Here is a 27,224-nt window from a genome sequence, read left to right as displayed (position 1 = left end):
CTCTTGCATTAATAATCAATTGAATTGATTTAAGGATGAAAAACACATTTTGATATTGAGATCAAATTTGTGTTTAGAAAATGCATGAGACCTTAGTCTAAGATACCTAAACCCATATCTCACATCAAAATTGCCATGGATGTGTTTGATACACTTTAGATGTGTGTGAGATATTAGGATCATGAATTAGGATCAAGGTGCATAGTTCTTGTACCTAGATGAGCCTAATTCAAGAAATGGAGGATCATAGGGAAAGCTTGTATACAAGTCATGTACATTTAGCCCTAAGATTATGGTCCTAAATTAAAAGGTTTAAAATCATTTTGAAATTGATTTGGAAAACCTTGATGAAGCCATCTTAGTGATTGCATTCATCATTGAACATTGTGATACAAAGTTGAGTTAAACTTGAACTATTTCAAAGTTTTTGAACTTTGTATCAAGATTGAAAAATGGAAGTTATTTTCATAGAAAACTATTTTTCCATGATAGTATATGCTATGAGGAATGTATCCTCAAAATTTCACAATTTTTCGAATTTTCTGGAATTTGTTGTGAGTTTCTGAATTTCGGGAGAAGGAAATCAGAACTCGAGTCTGTCCAAGGCTGGATCGGTCACTGGACCGATCCAGGGAAGGCTGGATCGGTCTGGGGACCGATCCAGAGGGGTTCTGATCGGTCCGGTGACCGATCAGGCGTGCTGAATTTGCTGAATTTCGACTGTGGTCTGAAATTTCAGCTGTGGGAGTTGAGTTTCGGGTTTCTAAAGGTTTGAAACTCTCCAAGACATTGTTGGTGCAATGGTCAAGGGGGAGTTGACCTTTAGGGGGAGTTTTTAACTAATTGTCAAGGGGGAGTTGACTTTGAGAGGGAGTTTTTTACTCCTTAAAGACTTTTGAGGATTAGTGACATAGGATTGTCACTAAGTTGATTGTTGAGTTTAGTATCAAGGGGGAAATTAAGAGTTTCAATGAAAGGTATGGGACTTTCATTAGGAGGAAACTCTTGACCTTGATTCTCTCTTTTTGATGTGTGTCAAAAAGGGGAGAGTGTTCATTGGAGAATTATTGGAGAACCCAAGTTAGGTTATCGGGTTAACCTAAGCTAGGGGAAGAATGTCAAGGAATGTTCGAGGAAGAACATTGGAATTCTTTTTGATGTGTGTCAAAAAAGGGGGAGAATTATTGGAGAACCCAAGTTAGGTTATCGGGTTAACCTAAGGGGAGAATGTCCAGAGAATGTTCAAGGAAAGAACATTGGACATTGGAAGATGGTTGGAAAACCTAAGTTAGGTTATCGGGTTAACCTAACTTGATTATGGGTTTTGTCAAACATCAAAAAGGGGGAGATTGTTGGTGCAACCTTAGGTCAAGGTTGACCTGGTTGACCCGACTCGAGGTGACGTGACTCGAGTTGTATTTTGATGTTTGACTTGGGAAGATTGTCGGTGCAACCTTAGGTCAAGGTTGACCTAGTTGAGTTGCATGTTGATGTTTGACACTCGTGAGAGAGTTCTATTCTTGATATGAGACAAGAATAGATGTTTGGGAGATTATTGGTGCAACCGTAAGTCAAGGTTGACCTGGTTGACCTGATTCGGGAAAAGTCCAAGTATGGAGACTTGGCACTGAAAAAGTCCAAGTATGGAGACTTGGCACGGAGAAGTCCAAGCAGGGAGCTTGGCACGTGGGAAAGTCCTAACTGGGATGTTAGGCAGTGTGGAAAGTCCTGGTGAGTGAAGCCAGGCAGTGGGAAAGTCCTAACTGGGATGTTAGGCAGTTGGAAAGTCCTGGTGAGTGAAACCAGGCAGTGAGAAAGTCCTAACTGGGATGTTAGGCAGTGTGGAAATCCTGGTGAGTGAAGCCAGGTGAAAGTCCGGGTGAGTGAAGCCAGGCAAGGGAAAATCCAGATGGATCAAGGATGATCGGACATCTGGTGTTGGAAAGACCAAGTGGGTCAAAGGGATTGACCGGACACTTAGTAGGGAGTCTTAGCAGGTCAAGGAAGTGACCAGATGCTAAGCATGAGATACCAATAGGTCAAGGTTGACCGGATATTGGTGTGGAAGGCGTGGGAATTGGTTTGGATAAAAACCAAGAGCTGGATCGATCAGTGGATCGATCCAGGTCATCTGATCGGTCTGGAGACCGATCAGAAAGCGATCGGTGTGCCTCTGTGAGCTTACTGATCGGTCTGGGGACCGATCAGCATGAATCCTGATCGGTCCCCGGGACCGATCAGGGTACGCACAGAAAGTTGGGCGCTTTTATGTAGAACAGCTGGATCGGTCTCCACGACCAATCAGAGACGCAGCCACCTCTCTGTAAGAGAGGTGGGATCGGTCCGGGGACCGATCAGACTGGGGCCTGATCAGTCTCTCGGACCGATCAGGATAGCTCCGGACCGATCAGGATAGCTCCAGACCGATCAGGGCGATGCCTGATCGGTCTGGCCCTAGCCGTTGAGAGACAACGGCTAGGCTATTTTTGGCTCCTGTGTTTCTGGCCTTTTGGCTTGCAGGTTCGCGGATTATATAAGGGTTCGAGCGACTCTACAGACCATTCCTCTCCGAACCTTCTTCTTCTTTCTGCTGCAGAGCTCTGCTGAGTTCTTGAAGCGTTGAAGCTTCGCGTGAGCTTCCCTTTGGCTGGGTCACCTGCTGTTGTAGGCGCTTGGAGCTGCTGCTTCTTCCAGTCGAAGAGAAGGCAAGCAAGAGTTTTCTTACTGTTGTATTTCTTGCTGTCTTTCCTTGTATTTCTGTACTCTCCTTACTTGCTGTTGCAAGAGTGTGTTGTGGCGAGGTTTCTCCACCCAGAAGGAGCTTGTATTAGCCGGTTCTCCGGGGACTCATCCACCGACGGATTGACTGGACTCGTCCACCTTACGGACACGCCGAGGAGTAGGAGCCCTAATATCTGAACCTCATTACATCCTTGTGTTAAGGTTTGGTTTTCTTCTCTTTCGTTTCTTTGTATTTTCCACTGCGCTAACACGTTTTGTAGAAAGATACGACAATTTGGGGCGGGTATTCACACCCCCCTCTCTAGCCGAGTACGAACGATCCTAACACCGTGGACAAAGCAACAAGGACAAGGGCTGAGGGAAGCGACTTCAAGGCATACGCGAAGGATGACATTGGGGACGAGTCGCGGGCTTGAATGCATCCGAGGGACGAGAGCCAAAGGAAGTAGGCTTGAAGGCAAGAGGTCATAGCTGCGAAGAAGAGTCAAGTCAGTCGTGAGGGTTCGAGTGCGAGAGAAATGTACTCAGAAAATGAAACTCTAGGTTTAGGGTTGTACCAGTTGACTGGTACTAGGACCAGTTGATTGGGGGTGAGCACAGAGAGGTTTTGTGGCTGAACGGCAGGGATCAGTCAATTGGTGTTGACACCAATCGATTGGTAAAGAGCCGTTGGCCAGACACCAGTCTATTGGTGCAAGGACCAGTCGACTGGTAACGATAACTAACCTTGCTGTTTCTTCCCAAGCTCTATAAGATGGAGCTTAGGATGGCTGGACAAGGTGACGAAATTGGACTTGGTTAAAGTTTATTTAGAGTCTCCAAGCCTACGTTGCAATCCGTGTGTTCTTGGTTGAGTTGTGGCGAGGTTTCTCTACCGACAAGGAGGATTGTACTAGCCGAAGTTTCCGAGGACTAATCCACCTACGAATAGGGATCGTCCACCTTATAGATAGCCGTGGAGTAGGAGTTTTATCTCCGAACCACATAAATCACCATGTTGTGGTTTGCATTTCTCTTATTGTCTTTAGCTTTCATATTCGTATTCGTATTTGTATTCTTTGTATTCCGCTATGCTAACGAATACGTAGGGAGCAATCGAATTGGGGGCACCATCTATCCAACCCCCCTTCTAGTCGGCCATCTGATCCCCAACATTGATAACTGGAATCACCAATTTCAGAGAAACAGTAACAAATTGAGACTCATTAAGATATGCACTTAATGCATTACCGAGGACCTCAGACTGGACGTCGATAATAGATTCTTATTACATCTCTAAGGATCTGAAGGTAAGTATTTTAGAAAGTTTGTTTTCAACCTTAGAATTACATAAAATTCGATGTGCATATCTAAAGAAGAAAAAGGAGCCAAGACATAACTTATCATTCAAAGCTAAGGAGATTGATCCAGACTTAGAATCGTCGCTCGACGAAAATGAAGAAACCTACATGATAAGGAAGTTTAGTAAATTTTTAAAATCTAACAATTTTGATAAAAAAAATGCAACGAAGCTAATCCAAAGTAAAAGGAAGGTTCGGTGCTATAACTATCAAAAAGAAAGACACATGAAAGATAACTGCTCTAAGCTGAAGAAAAGGGAGAAAGAAAAAGGCAAAGGGCCAAGACGAACGAAACACAAAAATCTAAAAGTCATGCGGGATGAGTCATCGTCAAGTCCGAGATCGAGGCCTACGCCGGATTGGCTTTTATGGTGAGTCATCAAGAAGATAAAGATAAAGAAAGCTTGTCCGAGATGAACATCGATGAAGAAGGAGTGTCGAATTACGAATCCGATATGATAAATGAGGTACGTAACCTCCCCTTCAATTAATTATATGAAGTTGTACAAATACTGAGTAGATCATTTTGTAAAAATAGGATAAAATATTTAGAGGAAAAAAAAACTATGCATCCTTAGTAAAAAATTTCGAAAAAGTTAATGATGAAAATGTAAACCTAAAAAAGCAAATTGGATTTTTGATAAAGGACTGCATGCTTAAATTTCAATTTCTCATGAATTTCATATTTTATAAATAATAAAGGACTTAGTTAGTATTTAAGATATTTTGCTAAATATCAAAAGTGTCTAGAAATTAAATTTAATAGATAAAAATTTATATTAGTTCTTAAATCATACTTAATCTACTAAATTATTTTTATATACATGTTTAAATTGAATTTGCTTTAACTAGTAACATGTTTGGTAAGATTAATTATTTTGTTTATCTACTGGTCATGTTTTGGGTTGAGTTTGTTTTTACCGTCATATTATTTTTTTATAATTTCTATAACAAAAAAAATGAATTTTAAAATTAAAAATGTTTTGAATTTTTATGTGTTAAAACATTATGTTCTCTATTACTAGTAAATTTTTAGATATTTTTTTGACCGTTATGAATTTTTTTTTTTAAAAAAACTCAAAATTTTATTTTTGAAAATTTTAAATTTTTGGTGAATAAATATTATATTTTACATGCTAAAAATTATCAAGATATTTCGAAGTCTAAAAATATTTTTAATTGATAAATATTAAAAATATAGATTTCGATACCAAAGTATTTATATTGTCTATGAAAGGAAATAGTATTTTAATGAAAAAATTTAATTCAAATCCAAATGGTTATGTGAAACATTGATAAAAATTTTAAGAATTTTTCATAACTTAAAAATGACTTTTAAATTATTTTTGACAAAAATAAGAAATATCTTTTAAAAATTATTTGCCAAAATATTTTGATAAAAATATTGGAATTTAGATATTTTGCAACCAATCCCTGTAATTTTTTTCTCATATTTTTATGCTATTATTTTTTATTTTTTCCTTAATTTTTGATGTGATCCAGGGAAGAATAATTACATGTTAAGTTTAGGGGAGGTTTCTTTTAATTGTCATGCTTATTTAGGGGCAATCTTAATAATTCTGTTTACTTGCTATATCTAAGTTATAATTATTTTTTACTTGTTCGTTTAATCATAACCTTAACTCGAGTTGATACACACTAAAAAAGGAGAGATTATAAGTACTCGAGATTAGTTTTGATATAATCAACCAATTTAAGTTAGGTACTATGTCGTTTTTAAGTCTTGTATCTAAATGTGCAGGAACTTAGAAATACAAGAAGTCGAGCGAAAGATGCGGTGAGCGGTGGCACGAAAATGAGTAGACAGGCTCGATGCATCTGAGGGAGAAAAGCTATGAAAAAGAATACCGATGAATGAGAAGGAAGCACGTAGAGCGTTCAAGAGATGAGAAGTCAAGAGGAAGTCTGCTCGAGGAGAAGATTGGAGTTGCGTTCGGGTGAGCTCAACTTCGGAAGAATGGAGCATCAACCAAGCGATTGGAGTTGTTCATTCTCGGATGAATAGCGTTCTAGGCGCCTCTAATGGAGTTAGAGGCGCCTCAAATGAATAGTGCTGAGGTGCCTTCAATCTGCGGAGCGTGAGGGCGCCTTTGGTGATCTAAAGCATCTCAGATGAACAGTACTGAGGTGTCTCCAATCACATTGAAAATGCCTCTAACCAGTTAGAGTCATTACATGATCGTTGAAAAGTGGATAAAATTTTATCCACTTGGAGGCGCCCTAGCTAACTTTGGAGGCATCTCCAAGCAATGACAACTTATCCTAGGAGGTTATAAAAAGCCTCATAGAGTTAAGAATTTTATATCAATCATTGTATTCGTCTTTCTAGCTATTTTTGAGCTTTCAAAGATTGTAAGAGAATACTCCGCCTTCACGTAAGAGATTTTTAGTAGAGTTTTCAACTATTTTGGATTAATGACTACTTATGTTGTAACCAAGTAAAATTCCTTAGTCCTCTTACTTTATTTCTTTCATTTTTTTAATTAATTATGTATCATTGCTAAAGTAAAAGCAAGAGAAATTTGTCTAATTTATTTTCAGGGTATTTACCCTCTCTAGTCGGCCTCTACCGGGACCTATAGATATCACTACTCATATAAGGATTTGATATCCTCCCTGACTCGCCCTCTGCGACTCACGTCCATGATTGAGTGGTTTGGCCATCAGAAAGTGATATGGCACGCTCCGGGTGCTCCAGGCACCCCAAGTACATTCGCTTTGGGGCACCCAAATTACTTTCGGTTGCCTTGATCGCTCAGTTGCGGTTGTAAGTGGCGGACAGTGAGTCGGGGAGAATATCAAATCCTTATATGAGCAGTGCTATCAAACTTGACTCCCCGTCTAAGACTGAGTGGTTGGGAAGTCTGGAAGTTATCTGTGCTCATATATATATTTTTCTATTTTCTTTAACTAAATACTATATTCTAAATCCTAAACCCTAAGCTTTAAAAATATTACAATTAGATGCACCTATGGTGCGTGTAGCATAAGCAAAATATGTTAATATTCTCCATATATTTACTTCCTTTAGATTGAGTGATTCAACGAGTAGTCAGGGCGTATTCAATCGTCAGATTTAGATTTTTTTTATTTTTATTTTTATCTTCAATATGTCACTCAATGAATATTGAAAGCATAAAAATTTATTGCTCTCTTCATTAGTCAAAATAATCTTTCAATATTTTTTTTAAAATTATATAATCGTACATATTTATTTATTATTTTTTTATTTAATATCTCTATATCCCATCCATATTCTTGGCGAAAAAAAAACTTTGAAATTTTTTTACTACTGTTCTTAAAATAAATATTTCAAACTTCAAACTTTTTTATTCAACTTTTTATTTCATAAACCTCTCCAAAACGATGGGTTAGTAGACAAAATGGGTTAAAACAAAAGTCACTTTCTTCCTCAAAATATACTTTATTTTATTTTTTATTATTATTATTATTAACCAATAGGAATGGAGAAGATCAAAAATCTATTGACTATAATTTTGCACCGCACCAACATTTAAAGATATTTTAGTTTATTCAAGACAATTATATTGAAACCTCACGTTGATTTTTTTTTAATATTTCAAGTACGGTTTTAAGTATTCTCATTTAAAAAGAGGTAGATTTTGTTTTTTTTTTACTTGACGTTGGAACGTCGCAAATGGGCATCGTCCGTGAAACTGTGATGCCCAATGGAACTCTTCGAGGAAGAAAGAGATCATGCTGGAAATGAGAGAGACTGGTCGTGATCTATCTTGGCATCGGAGAAGAGAAGCAACTTAATTTACTGATCGATGCCAAGAAGAAGAAGAAGAAGAAGAAATAAAAATCAAGCAGTAGTATTACATCGATCGAAGAACACTCAGGTATTAATTAATAGGTAGAAGAAACCTGCAGGGAGCTAAACCCAATCTAGTTCATCACATCAGCAAACTCCGAACGACAGCTGCCTGCGCGCTGCTCATCTCTGTGGTGGAGAGCAACTCCGACAGCCTCTCACTCAGGTCATCCATCTCCCTGTGCAAGCTTCTGATGTAGCCGCAAGCCTCCTGCAAGACCTTGGCCGCCGACACCTGCATCCACAATGCAACACTACTCTTTTAATTAATTAACTGATCAAGATCCCCTGCCTGATCGATCGAGTTGCCTCGCATCCCTGCACCTACCCTGTCGTTGCGGCCGAGCCGAGCTTCAGGAAGAATAGCTTGGAGCTTCGACATGAGGTCGTCGATCTGCTCGTCGGTGATCCTCCCCGCGCCCGCCTGCCTCGAGCGAGACCTCCTGGTAGACATCTATAGGCCTGGCCGTAGAGATACGAGAACAGAGGAGGAACTCGGGAGGTAGCTAGGGGTGGCAGTTAGTGAGGCGTTAATGAGGAAGACAAGGCTGCATGGGAGGAACAACTAGACGAGTTCCGAGTATAAATAGTGAAGTAGAGAAAGCAGGGATACGCCATGCTGTCCCACCACCATTTTTGTGCATCTGCAAGTGGGGCTCTAATGGCGGCCAAGTGCCTCGGTTAAGGGACAAAGACGAAGGACTTGTGTCAGGAGAAGCCACGCAGACCACGTTGTGTTGAGGTTTAAAATATTTGCACCAACACACATGGATCGAGGGAGGGGGTTTAGCAAGCAATCAAGCGAGCGAGCGAGCAAGAGCTTGGAGTTGGGACCATTGCAAATTGCAATAGAAGTAGTACTGCTAGTCGTTGCATTTGAAGAAAAGTGCGAGAACATCCAATTCGAGCGAGATCTTCTTCGCATGCATGACCCACGACAGCTTGTCTTTCGCTCGAGATGTGCAGAGGTTCTAGCATGCAAACCATATTGCCCTGTCTTCTTCCAGTATGAAATTGCATGTGCTAAGATAAGCATGCATTGAATACCATCACGCAATGAGTTTTCTCCTTCTTCTTGTTTTTTTAATGTCTTTAAGAAAGTAACAGATCTCAAACAAATAAAAGTAGAAAGGAAGATCGTTAAGGATCTGATTTCTTAGACACTTTTTCTATTGCTGTTACTAATACTTCTTAGGATTCGATCTAGAAGGATAGTTAGCCAAGCAAAATACTTAAACAATGGGCCTGCTAAGTTAAGGCAATCGAGTATTAAACGATTTCCGAAAAGATCTGGAAAGCTAAACTATCCTGCAGATCTACCAGATAGTGAGGAAAAAGGTTTGGTGTTAATAACTGATGTACTTCTCTGCTAGCCAGCCAATTGCGGCAAATAAATATAGGGGAAAAAGGTTTGGTGTCTGCATCTCTGTATCCATCAAGATTACTCTGTTTGACTGAACACACGTTTCCTTTTAGTTTGAATATTGATAAAGATCGATCCAATGATGAAACTGGCTCTCCTGAGTAAAATAATGGTGAACTATGTTCATAGATGAAGAATGCCTTTACTATTTTTGGTATTCTGAGCCGATCAAAGGAAGATCATTTTTTCTGAAAATTCTTGGGCAGCAGCAGCACATGAGCTTAATCCTACTGCAGCAAGGTCTTTACAGAAGGCACGAGGATCATTGATTTTTAATCAGCACACTGATCTCCCCTTCCTTCCTGGGGGATGCTATTTCTGCAGTAAAATTTATAGAATAGAAAGGAAAGGAAAACATGAAATGAGATGGAATTCTCTTGTTAAAAGCTGAAGCAAGATGAACAATAGCATATGTTTTATTTCTGAAATTGCATAATTCCACAGCAAGATCAGTCGTTCAAAGGTTTATGACTAGGAGGAGTAAAAGACCAAGGGAATCTACCAACATGGAACAGGAGCACACGATCACTGAGAACTGACCTTGTCAGCTACATATTAAACTCAAAAAGAGTGGTTAACATATGGAGGAGCATTAAGACAGCCTGCTAATATCAATCAGAATCTTAACTTTTGGGCAAAATTTGATCCGTAAGATCATAGCTACAACTCCAAGAGCCTAGCTGACAAATGCATGATCTGGAATCATGTGAATACACAGTAAATACTCGGACTGTTGCTGTTTGTTTAACCCATGGTCATTCATATTTTACATAGCCCTGACCGACAAAGTACAACCGATTTAATCTAATGGCTTCTTCAAGCGAGATATGAAGCAATGGAGTTGCTATAAGAAGTGTCCAAGTTCTGTAAGCATGAAGCTTAGTAGAGGCATGCCACTTGATAATATATGTCATTTGCTCAAGGTGGTTCTTGTAAGGGAAAATTCAGTAAAACAGACGTTTTTTCTACAAATCAAAGCTAAGTTGTGATCTCAAGGAATGAACTCTATTAACTTGTTTGCCAAGTTAATTTTGGACATTATTGATATGATCTAATCCTATTATTATGAAGGATTTTTGTGATTATATGGTTTGTTATTGTTTTAGATTATCCACTTCACAGTATTCATAACATGACGTGACGGACTGCTGTTTGATTCAAAGGATGCACCTTTTTTTCTTCTAAAATGTATGAATTATGGGGCAACCTACTAATACTTTTGTATCATATTAATCAAGCGGAAAAGATTAAAGGATAATTTATTATTTTGAAATAAAAAAAAGAATGTAGTTTTCCGTAAAATTCTAAATATTGGATCACAAGATAAATGTCTCTAAGCTTGTTCATCTTCTAGAATGAATTTAATTGGCCGACTTCCACGTGGAGTTGCTCAAGTGTCGTGATCAATCAAACTCATTTAATTAATTGGACCCTCCAATTTGCTTCATCATTTTCCTATCCACTTGGAACAAACTACAATCATTTATTAAATCAACTTCTCAATATGATCCTTACAAATGTTTTCAAGAATATTCGTGTTGACGCATGAAACAAATTAAGATCCAAATCAAAGCTATAAAAATTTCTCTTTTGACAAGTCGTCAAAATCTCAACTTCAGATTTTGCTTCGATACAGATTAAAACTAGTATTCCGATCATTTAGATTTAGTTAGTTTGATCCATCACAATGCTGAGGAAACTTTCTTGGTGCTCTTCGTCACCAACATTTGCATCAAGCAGCCACGACTTCAGCAGCTCTAATGGCGGCATGTGGGCTGTCCCCGGCGATCCCTCCTGCACAGAAGTCGCTTGATCCTCCAATCCAAACGAGCCGAGTGACTCCAGTGACGCCAAGTAGTTGGAGGTACTGCTTGCACTTATCTGGCTCAGCAATGCAGAATTTGGCGATCTAGAGTTTAGCATAGCGTTGTTGCTGCTGCTATTGTTACTCTTCATCCACCCCTCCAGAAGCCGCGCTATGTTCTTGGCGCTTGCTGCATAATTGTTCGCGGCATCACTAGAGGAGTTCTTCTCCAACAAGGCCTCTGAGAGTGCTCGCTTCGCCAATTGGGGGTCGGCCTGGACGCACATCTCCCACTGACCCTTGGACTTAGGCGTGGGGTGGTGAGCGAGCACCGAATCATGCCCTCCTGCAAGCTTATTTTCGAGTCTCTTTTTCAAGTGCGTGTTCCAGTAGTTTTTGACATCGTTGTCTGTTCTTTCCGGTAGATAAGAAGCTATGGTTGCCCACCTGTTTCAAAGAATACCAAATGACTTCTTATTTCAAACAAACAAACAAAATAGCAAGATCCAGTTTTTGTTCTCTTAAAATTTAAATGTTTTTGACAGAGCTGATACTGAAGTGACTAAATTACCTGTTGCCTAGAAGGGCCTGTAAGTGGATGATGAGCCTCTCCTCTTGATCAGTGAAGTTGCCACGCTTGATCCCCGGCCTCAGATAATTAGTCCACCGAAGCCTGCAGCTCTTGCTGCATCTCAACAGACCTATAGATACAAATTAATTTTTGAAGAAAATCAAGATCAGCTAGCACAACAAAAATAAATTAATCATAATTTTTCCACAAGATAAAATTTAGAAGAAAAAAAAACTGACCAGTGTTGGTAGGAACAGCCCTCCAATTGCCTGGACCATGCTGTTGAATGTAAGAGACCAAGAGGATGTCCTCTTCTGGTGTCCAAGGTCCCTTCTTCACACCATCTTTGTCGCAGCAAGGTGGCCTTCCCATCTTCTTCTTAATTCCTCTTCCTGGAGCTTGATCTCTAAATCAATATAGCAAAATGTAACGAAAAGATCAAGCTTTAACTCAGCTTGTGGAGTTCAAAGGAGAGGGAATAAGAGTCAAAGAAGACAGATGCGTGCATTTAGTGAGGCCTTTGGTATCTATATCTCAAGGTAAAGTCAGATTAACTCCTCAAAGAACCGCAGCCATTCAATGTGGAATTGAAGAGCTATGATTTAACAATTCTGCAGTTAACAGTGCCACCAAAAAAGAAGCCGTAAAGCTTTCCTTACTGCTACTCTTCTAATTTCTCTTAGCGGGACAGATTTATGTGAAGCAACTCTTCTAGATTTTTGGTAATTGATTATTAGCACATTCATCTATATATACAATTCCTTGTGTAGTTTTCATATAAATTTATAAAAATGCAACATTCATAATTGGGCGTTGCCCATGTCCTCAATTTTTTATGTGCTCTCTCTCTCTAGTTATAAAGTCACTGACATTTACATACCATGCCGAGTTATTGCATGCTTCAAATTATATCATGGTTGTTTGTTTAATAAGTTGAATTAATTTGAGGGGAATTTACTAGCTCACACTCTAGTAACAAATCATGCTCCAATTTCTAAATTTACTGAATCACACACAGGAAGTGTTTGGTAAAAAGGAGATCAAGCATAATCCAATGAACTAGAACTAAGTTAGGAAAACTAAGACAATTTGGTAAAAGTTAAAAATAAAGTGTTTGGTAAATTATCTTCTCTTTTTTTTGTTACCAGACGCCTTTAAATAATCTTGAGCACATGTTTTATTATCAGTATCTATGTGGTAGTGGAATCAAAAGAAATCTAGGCGCTACAGCACAAGAACATGCAGGCATTAATCTTTAGTGCGTGAGGAAATTAAAGAGAGCTCATTTTAAATGTTTTGATCATAAAAGGACAACCAGGTGCACGAAGCTCCCGTCATGCGGGGTCTCGGGAAGGATCCATTGTACGCAGCCTTACCCTTCTTTTTGCAAGAGGCTGTTTTCAGGATTCGAACCCGTGACCTTTTGGTCACATGGCAACAACTTTACCGTTGCGCCAAGGCTCCCCTCCAAATGTTTTGATCATAAATGTGTATTAAATTCATTAACTTTGAATTGTGAATTTTAATTAAGAGAGGACCGACCTGATGGAACTGAGGCAGAAAATGTAATCTTTTTGTTTGAATTAGCTGTCCCTCCAAGTAATATGCATGCGACCTGCAGATTAACATTCTTCACCTAACCATAGATGTTGCAAAATTCGAGTTGAAATTCACTCCTCGTACAACCATTACGAGCATAAGAAGATATTTCAGATATGTTCAAATCTTTGCACGCTTGGAGCGTTTTGATCAATAATTAATTCCACCAGCACCTTCTCTGCTCTTCAAACCGTCTTCTCCAATCTTTGGAGCAGCTTTCTGCAATCAAATACCAGTGGGATTATAAGAACTTGTCAAACAACTCAAAGCGTCAAACATAGAGACAGTAGTAGGAAATTCAATGCAAAAAGTTCTTTGGATTTTCATCAATGTATCATAAAAGGCTAAAAAATAGTAACTCTATCTAGATGAGTCAGTTGATAGAATGGTACAGTGCAACAAGAACAAACAGCAAAAGATAGCAAGCCAAGATCCATAGGATTTCATGAGCAGGAACATAATGTGAGATTCAACAATGACAGATAACAAAGAGGTGATAGCAAGAAAAGCTATTGATTAAAACTCATGACATGTGCTCCAACATAGTATCAACTATAACAAGAAGACACCATACATCTTTAAAAGCTTAAACTATTCTGAAAGTGCACTATCCATATATTCATGTTTCTAAATAATCATTTGTATATCACCCTAGCTAGTTCCAGTGCAATATGCATAATGTATAAATTAGCTATCCATATGGTCTAAAACCTTGTTCACGTACTAAGTATCATGTAACCTTTTGATCCCAGTGAAAGAACACATTGAATTATCACCTCAACGCCTACCATAGTGACAAGATCAGTAAAGTTACAAAAACAGAGAACCATTATCTCATACAAAGTATTTTACTTTTTCAACTATCTTCTTAATCAAACAATAATTCCAAGAGTCATGACCAGTATGGACTAGTAGATTCACTCTTTTGACTCAAAAGATTAAACTAATAGTCATAAGGTCCTTAGAGAAATAGCTGCATTAAATTCTTTTCCACTGCATAGTAAGCATTCTTCTTGTACTCCATCTGCTTCAAGGGAAAAATGTTGATTTATTTACATAACTTAATTATGGTCATGTTTAGTATTTAGCTATGATACAATAAGACTGGAACCATGAACATTAATGAACAAAAGAGTCTCCCTAGAAGAGTGACTACACAATGAATTCTCAAGGGAGACAACCCATTAGAATAGTGTTTAATTACAATGTTGGTACATGGAGGATCTTCCTGAATCGATTTCTGCAATTTGCTACCGTAGAAGAGTCTTCTTGTTTTGATTATCGACCAGCATTGCATACAATTTTATGTTGGAGCAGACCCCAGAGAGACTAGGCTTCCTAGCAGAACCATTGTACTTCACAAGGGGCAAAACAAATCCATCAGAAGTCCAATTCTTAACCATGTTATAGTAAATAAAGTAAAAGGAAACATATCGAAAGCATGGTAAATCATCATAAGAGATACTAACTTGAGAACAAGTGCATACCTTTCTCTGCATCCTCCAATTGCTTATCTTGGCACTCCCTTCCTGAGCGTTATTCCTTGCTTCAATCCCAAAAATTCCTCGCTAACAAGGCACTGCTCGACTAAAATTTCACACAAACATACAAATTTACACTGTAAAAAGTGCTTGCAATGCAGGAAAACCTACCGTGGCAGATGGGGAAGGCAAGGCAATCATCGAGGAGTGTGGCTTGTAAATCCTTGGGAGAGGAGAATTTAAGGAAGCACTAGCATAGACATTGCTCATTCGAAGGGAAACAAAGGTTGAATTGGAGGACAAATACATCAAGCCCTAAAGCTGCAAAACGTGCATGTGGGTTGGGCTGGCCCAGAATATAAAATGGGTTTCTAACATCTATCTTTAATATAAAATAGTTGTGTAGTTTCAATATGTCTTAACCCATTCTGTTATCCAGGCATGAACGGCATGGTGCAGATAAATAAACTAGTTTTAGGGAGTTCTAATAAATTGTGCCTCTGTTCTTCAGACATTAATTACAACCACGCAAACAGATGTTTACACCATAAATAAATTTACAAAAAAAAATCAACATAGAGTACAAAGTAATATGGTATACGATTAAATCAAGAAAATGATCTCATATGTAACTGGCTTTTGGATCAAAATGAAAACTGCAACCTAACAAGATGGATCCTGCTGAAGTTTTGAACAGTTTCTCGCCCACTGCACAAGCCAAAGTATGAATACAATTATGTGCACTGTGTTTACTTGTGCCATTTTGGTTGTCCAATGTACCATTACTCATACCAACAGACAGACCAGAATCCAGAAGACCAAGGTTACCAGTAAAAGAGGTATGCTTTATTCTCTTAGGTCTCACCAAATAGTTATAATCTGACCTTGTAGAAACCTCTAAATATTTTGATTTCCTCCTGGAGCCGGAATGCAAATTCAATCCTGCAAAATATGGAATGAGTTATGGTTACCAGTGACGTCAGAAGATAAACATAAAGATAAAGAAAAGTTTTTGTATTGGTTTCTGTGGTGTCAAATATGTTTGCATATGAGGTTGAAAAACAATTTTCTTTTCATTCTTAAATATAAGCATAACATGAGCCTACTATTTTTGCTAAACATCTGAATTCTGCTTAAAAATTGGGGTTATTACGACTGAAAGATTCAGAGATGCCAGATTGTCTGTCTGCATCAGCAGAAGTAAAATCCTCAGCGCTGCCATGCTGACCACTTGATTTATTGATTCTGCATTTTGGTATGAAATTGTATAAGCCCGAACCATCTAAATAACTACTAAAGCTAATAATCATTGATGAAATTAACAGAATTTAACATAAGAATTAACATAAAACTTGAACGACAACGTTTGCTTCCTCAAAATATTAACAAAGCACAAAGAACTCCTTAGCAATTGAACGATTCAGGATAACGAAAATATCATACCAACTACTTCCTAACAATTACTTGATCAGGTAAAGAAGTAATTTAAAGTTCACACATTAATCATAATTTATGTTGTTTAAAAAATATGAATAAGTTTGCTATGTTTTAGAATCACGTTATCAATGCATGTTGTTGATGCCTCTTTATTGGTTAATGACTTTTTACCAGCTCCATTATGTTGAATGCCCTATATCCCCTTCCAGAATAAAAGGGTAATTTTTCATGGTAATATATTGTCATTCTTAGATTTTGTACAAAATTGTCCTTCCTGCGCCAATGTGTACACCTGGAAAAATTTAACAGATTTCCATCAAATTGATCATTTCTTCACCAATATGTGAATTCATATGATCTGAACAATTTCCTATATAGACATCTTAGTTTTCCAACAAGATCTTATGTAAGAAGGCCATTGTGTTCACACAGAAACAACCAGCACAAACAATGTCGACCATCTAGATAGCAGCCTCAAACATTTCTTGCCAAATCATAAAGAAAAATAACTTCTCAATCACCTAGTAGTAAATATATATATAAAAGTTTCCAACGAGACCCACTTTGCAGGAAAGATTCTAAATAAATGCACGATAAGATGGGCAAAAACACTTGAATGAAAGTAGAACAATAAAGAGGCTCCTAACCATACAGATGATTGAATAGTGGGAACATGATTACTTTGTGTCATTGTAATTCTACCCTCTAGATTTCTCAATGTTCAAATTTCTAATTTTCTTCTATGGAAATCCTAAATAGGAAGTAGAGGGAAAAAGACACTCTAAAATAAGGGCAACTTAAAAAAAAAAAATTCCAACAACATATACCCATTTAATGACAAAAATCAAGTTGTGGTGGGCAAAACTTAGTTTGAATTAGATAAAGGGAAATAAATTACAACCAAACTTGCCACCTAAACCCCAATTTGGGGGGGGATTCCAGCCTACTAATAACATGACATGAGAGCGAGAATTTACTGATGTATAATTTGGAACCATCACAAGCAAGTCATATAAAGTAACAAACCTGTACATGTGTTGAACAAAATTGTCTATAAGAATAGGCCAAGCACCTAAAAGAATAAAGACAAAGATCAGTCGTACTAAATGAGGTCTGCAGCATGCACATATGATATGTGTTGATACAGTCTGACCTGGCTGTTGTTTTGATGTTGACACTGATTTAAGTTTGTATCAGATGTTAATTGAACTCGGATTGATTACTGATCAAGGTTGATAATGTGGAAGGGAAAAGTCCAAGTTGGAAACTTGGCACGCGAAGTCGGAGAGGGCTCGGTAGCTCGTTCTCCGGACTAGGTCGGAGAGGGCTCGGTAGCTCGTTCTCCGGACCAGGTCAGAGAGGGCTCGGTAGCTCGTTCTCTGGACCGGACGAAGTCGAAGAGGGCTCGGTAGCTCGTTCTCCGGACTAGGTCAGAGAGGGCTCGGTAGCTCGTTCTCTGGACCAGACGAAGTCGGAGAGGGCTCGGCAGCTCGTTCTCCGGACTAGGTCAGAGAGGGCTCGGGAGCTCGTTCTCTGGACCGGATTAGGTCAGAGAGGGCTCGGTAGCTCATTCTCGGACCAATCCTAGTATCACATAGGCGTTGGATCGGTCGGCGGACCGATCGGTGATCTGGATGGTGTCGGTCCATGAACCGATCTAGTGAGACAAATTTTCGATCGGTGCGGTGACCGATCGAGAAACTACTCGATACCTGCGAGTGCAATCGATGAGTGCAGGCCGATCGGGAGAAAATGTCGCGAAGAAAAGAGGCGTTGGATCGGTACATGGACCGATCCACGTCAATCGATCGGTCGCCCGCGACCAATCGGACCGACCTCGAACCGATCGGTGTTATGCGATCGGTACAAAATCTGTGATCGGTCTGGCGGCCGATCCACGATTAATTCATTGTCGTGCGCTTTCTACGATATTTTACGATTCGCACTTCTTTTGCCCATCTCTGTTTAACCTTCTGCTGTGACTCTTTTGGAGATACAGGTTGCAGTACCATACCAGTGCTTAGTTTAAATTAAGCCTCGTGAAGGAATGAGACAAAGGATCTTTCCATTGTTTCTCTGCGTCGAATGCATTTGAAGCGGCCAGCTCTGATTGCGATTGGCATGTTTGGCGGTGTCGGTGGCGATTGGCTTAACTCACGGTGATTGGTTCGAGCTCGGAGGCACGGTGAAGACCGTGGTTCTATTGGTGTGAGCTCGGAGAATCGAAGAGGAAGAAGCGATTGGCGGCCGTAGCTTGCAGCGAGGATTCGGTGCGGGTTGGCGCGATCCGGTGCGGTGATCGAATCGAGACATAAAGCGATGTATCTTGGAAAGAAAAAAGAAGTACGTGAAGCAAGTGAAAAGCTGTGTGTGTTTCGGTTGAGATCTTGCTGTGTTCTTGGACTCTGTCTTCATCATCTTCGTGGCTGTGAGCTTACTTCGATTTTCTTTGAGCCACTGTGATATGTAAGTCTTGTGTGCTTCATTTTATATCTGTTCGAAGACTTTGTGGAGAGGTTTCTCCACCGAGAAGGAGAGCTTCATTAGCCGGTGTCATCCGGGGTGTGATCTACCGAAGATCAAGGGCTCGTCCACCTTACGGACACGCCGAGGAGTAGGGGCAAGTTATCCCCGAACCTCGTATATCTTGTGTTAGTGGTGCTTGGTTCTTTTCTCGTATAATTTCTTTTTGTTTGCTTATTTTCTGCGCTAACAAACTCGCTTAGAATTTTTGTGAAAAGATTAAGATTTTGGTGGAGGCTATTCACTCTCCCCCTCTCTAGCCATCCGAAGGATCCCAACAAGTGGTATCAGAGCCTGGTGCTCTTCATCCGGACTAACATCCTAAGGAGCAAGAAGATGGCCATGAAGGAAGGATTCGGCACCAATGACCACCCTTCTTGATGGAGCAGATTTTCAATATTGGAAGAGTCGCGTGGGTATTATCTCAAACCGATATCTCCGTGTGGTTTTCCGTAAAGGAAGGATTTACGCCTCGAAGGACGAAGAAGGTAAGGAACTCGACTCCTCGAGGTGGTCCACCGAGCAAATCCAAAGGACGAGCCGATGCCAAGGCGGTGGTCACTTTGCGATGTGGAATAGCCAAGGACCAACTCGTCAAGGTAGGTCCTTTCACGAGCGCAAAAGATCTATGGAACAAGCTCGTCGAGCTCCAAGAAGGAACTCGGGACTCTCGGATCGCCAAGAGAGACTTGTTCCTAAACCAACTCAAAACCTCACCATGAGGGAAAATGAGGCGATAAGTGAGCTACATGGAATTTGAAGAGATCATCAATGGCCTCCGTTCCGTGGATGAACGCGTGGAGAATCGCGATCTTGTAAGGTGCGCTCTAAAAGCCTTTCCGAGGAGTGCCTTGTGGTCATCTATGGTAGATGCCTCGAGGTCTCTGAGGATCTTCGATTGTAAAGTTAGATGAATTCTTTTGTGAAATGGAACTTCATGAACTTGCTAACAAAGGTCAAGGAGAAAGGTATAGCTTTGGTTGCGGGAGAAAGAGCGAGGATGGGAGAAAGAAAGAAAGAAGGAGAAAGAAAGATCGACCTTCCATGAGTCAGGTGATGAAGGTGGATCATCGTCAGCGAGATGGCAAATTTTGTGAGGAGGATCATGAGAAGAAGCAGGAGATACAAAGGTAAAACTGTAGATCAAAATATTGATAAGTCTAACGTTACTTGCTATGAGTGTAGCAAGAAAGGACACTATCGGAGCGAGTGTCCAAAGCTAAAGAAGGAGGAAAGGGCCAAGAAAAAGAAAGTCCTCAAAGCCACATGGGATGAATCCTCCTCGAGCTCATCGGAGGAAGAGAAGAAGGAGAAGAGCACAAGGCAACTAGCACTCATGGCAAGGGAGGAATCCGATTCCGGGAGTGACCTTGGCTTCATCATCTTCGGATGATGAAGAGGTAACCTCTTCTCACTTAGAAAAATGCTATAAGACTATTACATATTTGTCTACCTTGCTTAAAAAATCAAAAACTGAAATTAAATCTTTAAAAAATGAAGTAGAGAACTTGAGAGCTCTTAGGGAAGATGAGGTTGATGACCTACATCTAGAGCTCCTTGAAGATGAAAACAAAGCCTTGAAGAGTGAAGTTGAGAAACTCAAGAAAATGCTTCAGAAATTCTCAACTAGCTCCAAGACATTAGACATGATTCTAAATGCCCAAAGGGCGGTCTACAATAAGGCTGGGTTAGGCTATCAACCCAAGGAGTCAAGTTTTATTTCTCTAGTGTCTAGAACCCATTTTCATAGATCACATGCTTCTAGGGTTCATGAGACTAGGAAGGGTGTAACCAAGGCATGGGTGCCTAAGTCTTTCATTGTAGATGCATTAGGTCCCAAGATTTGGGTACCTAAAACATCTATCTTTCGTGTCTTGTAGGCATTGGTCAAGGGGGAGCGTCTATCAACTTGGTTTGTTGATAGTGGATGCTCCAAGCACATGACCGAGGACAAGTCACTTTTTACTACCCTTCAAAACAAAAATAGAGGTAATGTGTCATTTGGTAACAATGGTAGTCTTAAGGTTATAGAGTTGGAGACATTCGTATATCCGAATGCCTCCAAATCAAGAATGTCCTTCTAGTCGAGGGATGACTTTTAATCTCTGAAGTGTCGATCGATTGTGTGATACGGGTTACACAATTGAGTTTCATTCAAGTCGATGTGCGGTCGAACACATTGACACACTTGATACGGTACTAGTAGGCATAACATTTATCAAATTTTTTTAAAGTGCTACTAATGCCTCTGCAAGTGTTTATATCAAAGAAGAAGAATCGTGGCTTTGGCGTGGGAGGTTGGCTCGTATGAACATGAAGAATATTAGAAGGCGGCAATGAAGGATTAGTCTGAGGCTTACAAGCATCAGTATCAAAGACAAAACTATGTGATGCGTGTCAAAAGCAAACAAAAGCAACTCATAAAGGTAAAAGCGCTGTAAGTACCTCTGTTTTAGATTTCTGCATATGGACTTGTTTGATTGTAGTAGTGTCGTTTCTTTAAATGGTAGTAGATATTGCTTAGTGATTATTGATGATTTTACTAGTACATGGACTTTTCTTTTGAAAAATAAGGATCGAACCATAGATATCTTTATTTCTTTTGTAGAAGAGCTGAAAATGAAAATCAACAACAATTAAAACAATTAGAAGTGATCGTGGTGGAGAATTTCAAAACCATAGATTTTAGAGTTTTGTCGAGAAAAGGATATGGCGAGTTCTACTCAAGGACCCACGTGAAAATGGGGTTTGGAGAAAAAGAGCTTTAATGAGGCGTGCTCGATGAGTACTCACTCAGGAGCTACTTGTGTGAAGTGTGAATACGACTTGCTATGTAAAAGAGTCACGATCATGGGTTTTAGGAAAACTCCTCATGAACTTTGGTTTGGAAACCCCTACGATTAAACATCTTAGGGTGTTTGGTTGTAAGGTGTTTATCTTGAACACCAAGGATCGTCTTGGAAAGTTCACGGCTAAAGCTGATGAAGGGAGTCGGGTACTCTCTCTTGAGAAGCCTATCGAGTCTACAACAATAGGACTAAATTGATTGAAGAGTCCTCGGATATAGCATTTGAAGAAATCCCTAAATCGAATGATCGATCGAGGGATGTAGGAGAAATTCAACTTGAACTTAGAAATCTAAGTTTGAATGATCGAAAATGAAGAAAGAGTCGGGGTTGACTCACGTGGCGATGGCGAAGGCAACAAGGGCTCGGTGATCATTTGCACGATCTTGAGTCTGCACGTGCTGGTGAGACCGTTCGTGAGGCATTGACACGAAGCAATCTAGGATAGCCTCTGAGTCGTCCCAGACCCGGTTGTGGGAGACGTCCACGAGGGTTAGGACTAGATCGTTCTTTAGAAATGAGTCTAATGAGGTCGCCTTGATCTCGGCCAGACGAAAATAGTTGATGAGGCATTGCGATCTGTTGGATCGTAGCTATCGAGATGAGTTAGATCGATTTGAAGGAGCAGTGTGGGACTTGGTTCTGAACTAAGAAGACCACCGTTATTGGAACTAAATGGGTCTTAAAATAAATTAAACAAAAGGGAGAAGTCGTAAGGAACAAGGCGAGACTTGTAGCCAAGGGCTATAGTCGAGTTGAAGGCCTCGATTATGATGAGACTTATGCTCCGTGGCGATTAGAGTCCGTTCGTTTAATGCTGGCTTTGCTTGCATGGGGTTTGAGCTCTATCGAATGGACGTTAAATCGGCCTTCTTAAGCGGATTCATGAAGAGTCTATGTTGAACAACCACGGGGTTTGTGAATACGAGCTCGAACCACGTGTCTGAGCTCGAGCTCTTTATGGGCTTAAGCAGCACCTCGAGCTTGATGCGAAGGTTGTCGACTTACTACTAGAAAGGGTTTGTGAGAGGTGAATAGATCCAACACTATTTCTGCGTGAGATGGTGAAAATATTTTTGTAGCCCAGTGTATGTCGATGACACAATTTGTGGCTCGAATAACAAGAACTATTTGAATGAATTTATCACTCACATGGAGAGTGAGTTTGAGAGTCTGGTGGGAGAATTGACTTTCTTCCTTGGACTTGAATCAAAACAAGCTCGAGATAGCATTTATGTCCATCGGACGAAATACACTCGAGATGCTCGAAATTCAACATGGTGACTCTGGAAGTGTCCACTCAATGGCGACAAACACTCGTGCGGACGATGATGAGAGTGGAAAATCGGTTGATCTAGCAGCGTTATAGAAGCATGATCGGTGGTCCTCATATCTCAATGAGTCGTAGGACGTACTCTTTCTTTGTGGGCGTGTGCGCTAGATATCGAGTCATGCGAGGAATCTCGTTTAATTGCGATTAAAGAGATTAGAGATACCTTAAAGCGCGATTAGAGTAGTCTTTGGTACCCTCGTCTTGAGTCTTTTGACTTGATAGGTTATCTGAGCTCAGATTATCTGGGTGCCAATTGGATCGGAAAAGCACTAGTGGGGTTGCGATTCTTAGGATCGTCGTTGGTTGGTTAATTCAGTCGGAAGCGACGTTGTATTGCTCTCTCCGCGTAGAAATTTGAATCGTTGTCGTGGGAGAGGTGTATCACGATTGTTGTGGATGATTCACACTCTGAAGATTATGGACTTTCGTATAAAGGGGTGCAGTGTTGTGTGCAACATTAGCCTGATAAACCTAACGAAAAATCCGGTCCGTCGTTACAGTACGAACACGTTGAAGTGCGTCGTCGCCGTTTAGAGATCAGCGTAGCTAGGGAGACATTGCACTCACGTATGTTGGTCAAGTCGAACCTAATATCTTCACGAGCCCTTAGGAAAATGAATTTAGTCGTTTAAGGAGGGAATTGGGAATTGTTTGGCTCGATAAGTCATTTTGACCACATCATGATCAATAAGGACCATTAAAATGACAAGAGAAATTGGGAAATTAATTTGGGCAACTTGGGAACATCTCACACAAACTATAAGGTTTAACAAAATATTTTTGTTTGCTAGAAATGGGGTGAGATGCTAGGATCAACCAAATTATTCAAAATGTATCATGCATCCCTTGAATAATTAGGTTGAAGAGACATAAATTGAGTATGGGGAAGACCATTACATAATTCATGTGTATTTGATTCCTAGATCTTACTCATATATTCCAACCAAGGAATCTTGGTTGGACTTTTACCTAGAAATTATCTAATTATGGTTGATGTGTTGATTGATATTGTTGTTTGATTCATTTCATGACTTTGATTGATAATAAGATAGGTTGTTAAAGGAAATAATAGCAACTTGGATATATTTTAACAAATTTGAAACTGATCATAGCAATCCTAAGTCTTAATTAATACCTTGGTTCACTATAGGTAATAGTTTTATAAGGTTTTCTGAGATTGGAACCCTAAAATTCCAAATGTCTTGAGTTTTTGGTTTTAAAGTCTGAAACTTTCGGGCTCTAAACAAGCTCAGACCATAAGAGCTCATTTTTTGAATATATTTGTGGGTGATGATTCTTAGGTTCTAAGTTATGAATTTGGGAGATTCTGAATTCTTGAGTTCTGAACTTTTCAGAATTCTCGATGAGCAATACTCGAAATTCGATTCTTGAAATCGAATTTCGATATTATCGAGACTGATAGCCGATCGAGGTTACTGATCGGTCTCCATGGCCGTCGAGAGAGTTCGAACCCGTTTGACCTCTGTTCGATACGATCGGTCTCGCGGCCGTCGGGACGATCCGACCGCGAAGGTTCTTGATCGATCCGAGGATCGATCGGGAGACAACGCGTCGACCTTCGATCACATCTGATCGGTCGAGGACCGATCGGGAAACTCTGATCGGTCTCCGGCCGATCGGGACACTCTGACCGATCGGGGCGTTCACTGATCGGTCAGATTTCTGATCGGACAGCCGTCCGATCTTATGCTTTGATCACCCTCTTTAACTTCCCCCAACCCTTTCTCCTCTCATTTCACGCCAAAGAACCCTAGCCGACATTCTCCTCAGCACTCTCCTCAGTTCCGATTCTTCTCTCCACCTTCTCCGAAAGCTACAAATGGCGCCCAGGTAACTCCTTTTTCCTTCCCGAAATCTGTTCATTGTTGGCATTTGGTTTCATTTCTCACTGAATCTCTGTATATTGTCTCTTGTCTCGGTTCTTGATTGTTTGGGGCTCCCGTGCACTCTCACTTGTCCGATCGTGTCCCATTTTGGCTATTTAGGAAGAAATCAGCGGTGAGGGTACTTACAAGTCATCTCTTTGAGAAATCAAGTCAGGCACCCTCCGACCTCGACCTTCCTTTTCTTGAGATTCCCGAACCGCAGTTTGAACAAGCGTTTCAGCAGAGGACATTAAGCTACTCCCATGTCGATCTGTGGATCGAAAGTACATGGATGAGTTTTGTCCCTCTGTATCCGAAACCCTGGCATATTATAAACTTGACTCGTTAGTCTACCTAGAAAGGGACATCAACTATGACCTAGTATCTGAATTCTACAACAATCTTCATCAGACCAGTGATGGTGCTTATAGAACCAGAATCGCTAAGAGAACTATCGATTTCTCCGCCGTAGAATTCTTTGGGTATCTAGGTTGCCGAATGTGTTCAGGAGATCCTTTTCCCATTTATCTTGATTTACCAGACCTATTACCTCCTCCACTTGATGTATCACCTGACACTATCTATGAGTATTTCTTTGGACACCCTAGACCGGATGGACTGGATGAGTTGGATGTCGAGTTTCCTACTTTTGCGGCTCTGAGACTATCTCCTCCTGATTATATTCTTTTTAAGATAGTCACAAACTGTCTTCTTCCAATCACATCCAAACCTCTAGCAGAGATCCGACCATACCACTGCCTGATGCTTTATGATTTGCGTCGGCGTCTCGATTTTGATATCATGTCGAGCATCTATTCTTCGATCATCTCATATACTCAGCCTAGCAGCTCCACTATTTATATGCCTTATGGGCATATAATTACAGATTGGCTCGAGACCCTTCGATAGATGTCAAGGGTAGGATAGTGAAGATGGTCGGACGAGATTGCAGACTTGGGAAGCGGGCATTTTCAGTCGGTATCTTAGGACGAATGGGGACGTTCGATGGAAGGATGGGAGAGTGCAGGAGAGTTACCACGGGCACTTCCTCGGCGGTTCTTGCTCCTCCTCCATTCTTGATGAGTGAGCCACGACTGCGATGGCGGTGCGAGGCTGGAGGCCGCTTGATCGGCACGATGAGCTCTTGGCTGCGAGCTCCGTGGGCTGCGTTCGGATCGACCAGTTATGATGATCTGTGATCGTGGATGGTGGCCGGTATACAGAATTTGGATGATCGACTACCCACCTCATGACATTTCGGGCCATCCACCTTGAGCTCCAGGCGTGCGCCTCGGGGTTCACGTGCCTCCATGGATGATGATGATGTTCCTCGTGTTGAGGACATTGATTGATATATTCTGTTTGTCACTTTGATATACGTGATTTTGGATCTTATTTTTTTATTTGGTTAGATTTGCTTATTTATTATTTATCTTTCTTTTTCTCTTTATGTGTCATTTTGATTGATTGATATGTTGTTCATATGCTTTGTCTTGACTGCCTCTTATTTCTTTATTACTGTCTCATAATACACTTAGAGGGAATTCTAGGTGCATTAAGAAAAAGACAGTATGGGTTAAGGGGAGTCTTTTGAGTCTTATCACCCCATTCGTACCTTTTCGGTGTTTGACAAAGGGGGAGAGGATATCTAAGTTTAGAGATGTATAAAGGTTTGATTTTAGGGGAGAAGATAACGGGGAGGATCTTGATTCCCGTTATTGACATCCTTACATCGTGATGTATTCATCTTAGGGGGAGGATTTTGATTCCCCTAAAATTATGAAAATAAGAACATTTCTGATCTAAACTTAAATCGTGTTGTCAAACAACAAAAAGGGGGAGATTGTTGATACGACCTGGCTGTTGTTTTGATGTTGACACTAATTTAAGTTTGTATCAGATGTTAATTGAACTCGGTAGCTCGTTCTCCGGACCAGGTCAGAGAGGGCTCGGTAGCTCGTTCTCTGGACCGGACGAAGTCGGAGAGGGCTCGGTAGCTCGTTCTCCGGACTAGGTCAGAGAGGGCTCGGTAGCTCGTTCTCTGGACCGGGGCGAGTCGGAGAGGGCTCGGCTCGTTCTGGGACTGGGTCGGAGAGGGGCTCGGGCTGGTTCTGCGGACCGGATTGGGTGGAGAGGGCTCGGTGGCTGGTTCTCGGACCGATCCTCCGTAGAGCAGGCTCAGGGCCCTCGTTCGGTCGGAGGAGCGCTCGGCCCTCTGGTGGGAGGCAGTTGTCGAGTTCGATTAACGTCGATCTGAGCTTAAATCGGTGTCGGCAGTGAAAAGCGACCGGTCGACTGTCGACGATCTCCCCACTTTGTTGACGATTGGATGGATCGATGTTCTTCGTGATTTTAAGGGATCGAGATCCTCCCAGATGACCGC

The 27,224-nt window shown here is 40.6% G+C and overlaps 2 protein-coding genes across 11 annotated transcripts in view; both read right to left on the bottom strand.

Annotated features, from left to right (window-relative positions):
* Positions 1-7,917: 7,917 nt before the first annotated feature.
* On the bottom strand, positions 7,918-8,723 carry LOC121987785 (transcription factor ILI6-like). Its single transcript, XM_042541511.1, has 2 exons — positions 8,267-8,723; positions 7,918-8,173 (listed from the first exon to the last, which is right to left on the bottom strand). The coding sequence occupies exons 1-2, from the start codon at positions 8,390-8,392 to the stop codon at positions 8,021-8,023; spliced, it is 279 nt and encodes a 92-aa protein (XP_042397445.1). The 5' UTR covers positions 8,393-8,723; the 3' UTR covers positions 7,918-8,020.
* Positions 8,724-10,843: 2,120 nt separating this feature from the next.
* LOC121985573 (myb-related protein 306-like) overlaps positions 10,844-27,224 on the bottom strand; it is a 35,219-nt gene continuing 18,838 nt past the window's right edge. For 2 of the 10 annotated variants that reach the window (XM_042539118.1, XM_042539119.1), the window contains exons 6-13: positions 15,970-16,061; positions 14,823-15,758; positions 14,540-14,690; positions 13,423-13,554; positions 13,279-13,351; positions 11,976-12,142; positions 11,737-11,866; positions 10,844-11,612 (exon numbers count right to left, since the gene is read on the bottom strand). In XM_042539118.1, coding sequence (XP_042395052.1) covers positions 11,027-11,612; positions 11,737-11,866; positions 11,976-12,108 — 849 coding nt within the window. In that variant the 5' untranslated portion in view covers positions 12,109-12,142; positions 13,279-13,351; positions 13,423-13,554; ... (1 more) ...; positions 14,823-15,758; positions 15,970-16,061 and the 3' untranslated portion in view covers positions 10,844-11,026. Of the gene's footprint in view, positions 11,613-11,736; positions 11,867-11,975; positions 12,143-13,278; positions 13,352-13,422; positions 13,555-14,539; positions 14,691-14,822; positions 15,759-15,922; positions 16,062-27,224 lie in introns of all 10 variants that reach the window. The other 8 variants (XM_042539111.1, XM_042539112.1, XM_042539115.1 and 5 more) reach the window with 8 other exon arrangements.

This window comes from Zingiber officinale, chromosome 5B, assembly GCF_018446385.1.
Source record: "Zingiber officinale cultivar Zhangliang chromosome 5B, Zo_v1.1, whole genome shotgun sequence".
NCBI lineage: Eukaryota > Viridiplantae > Streptophyta > Magnoliopsida > Zingiberales > Zingiberaceae > Zingiber > Zingiber officinale.
This window is presented reverse-complemented; position numbering and strand designations above follow the sequence as displayed.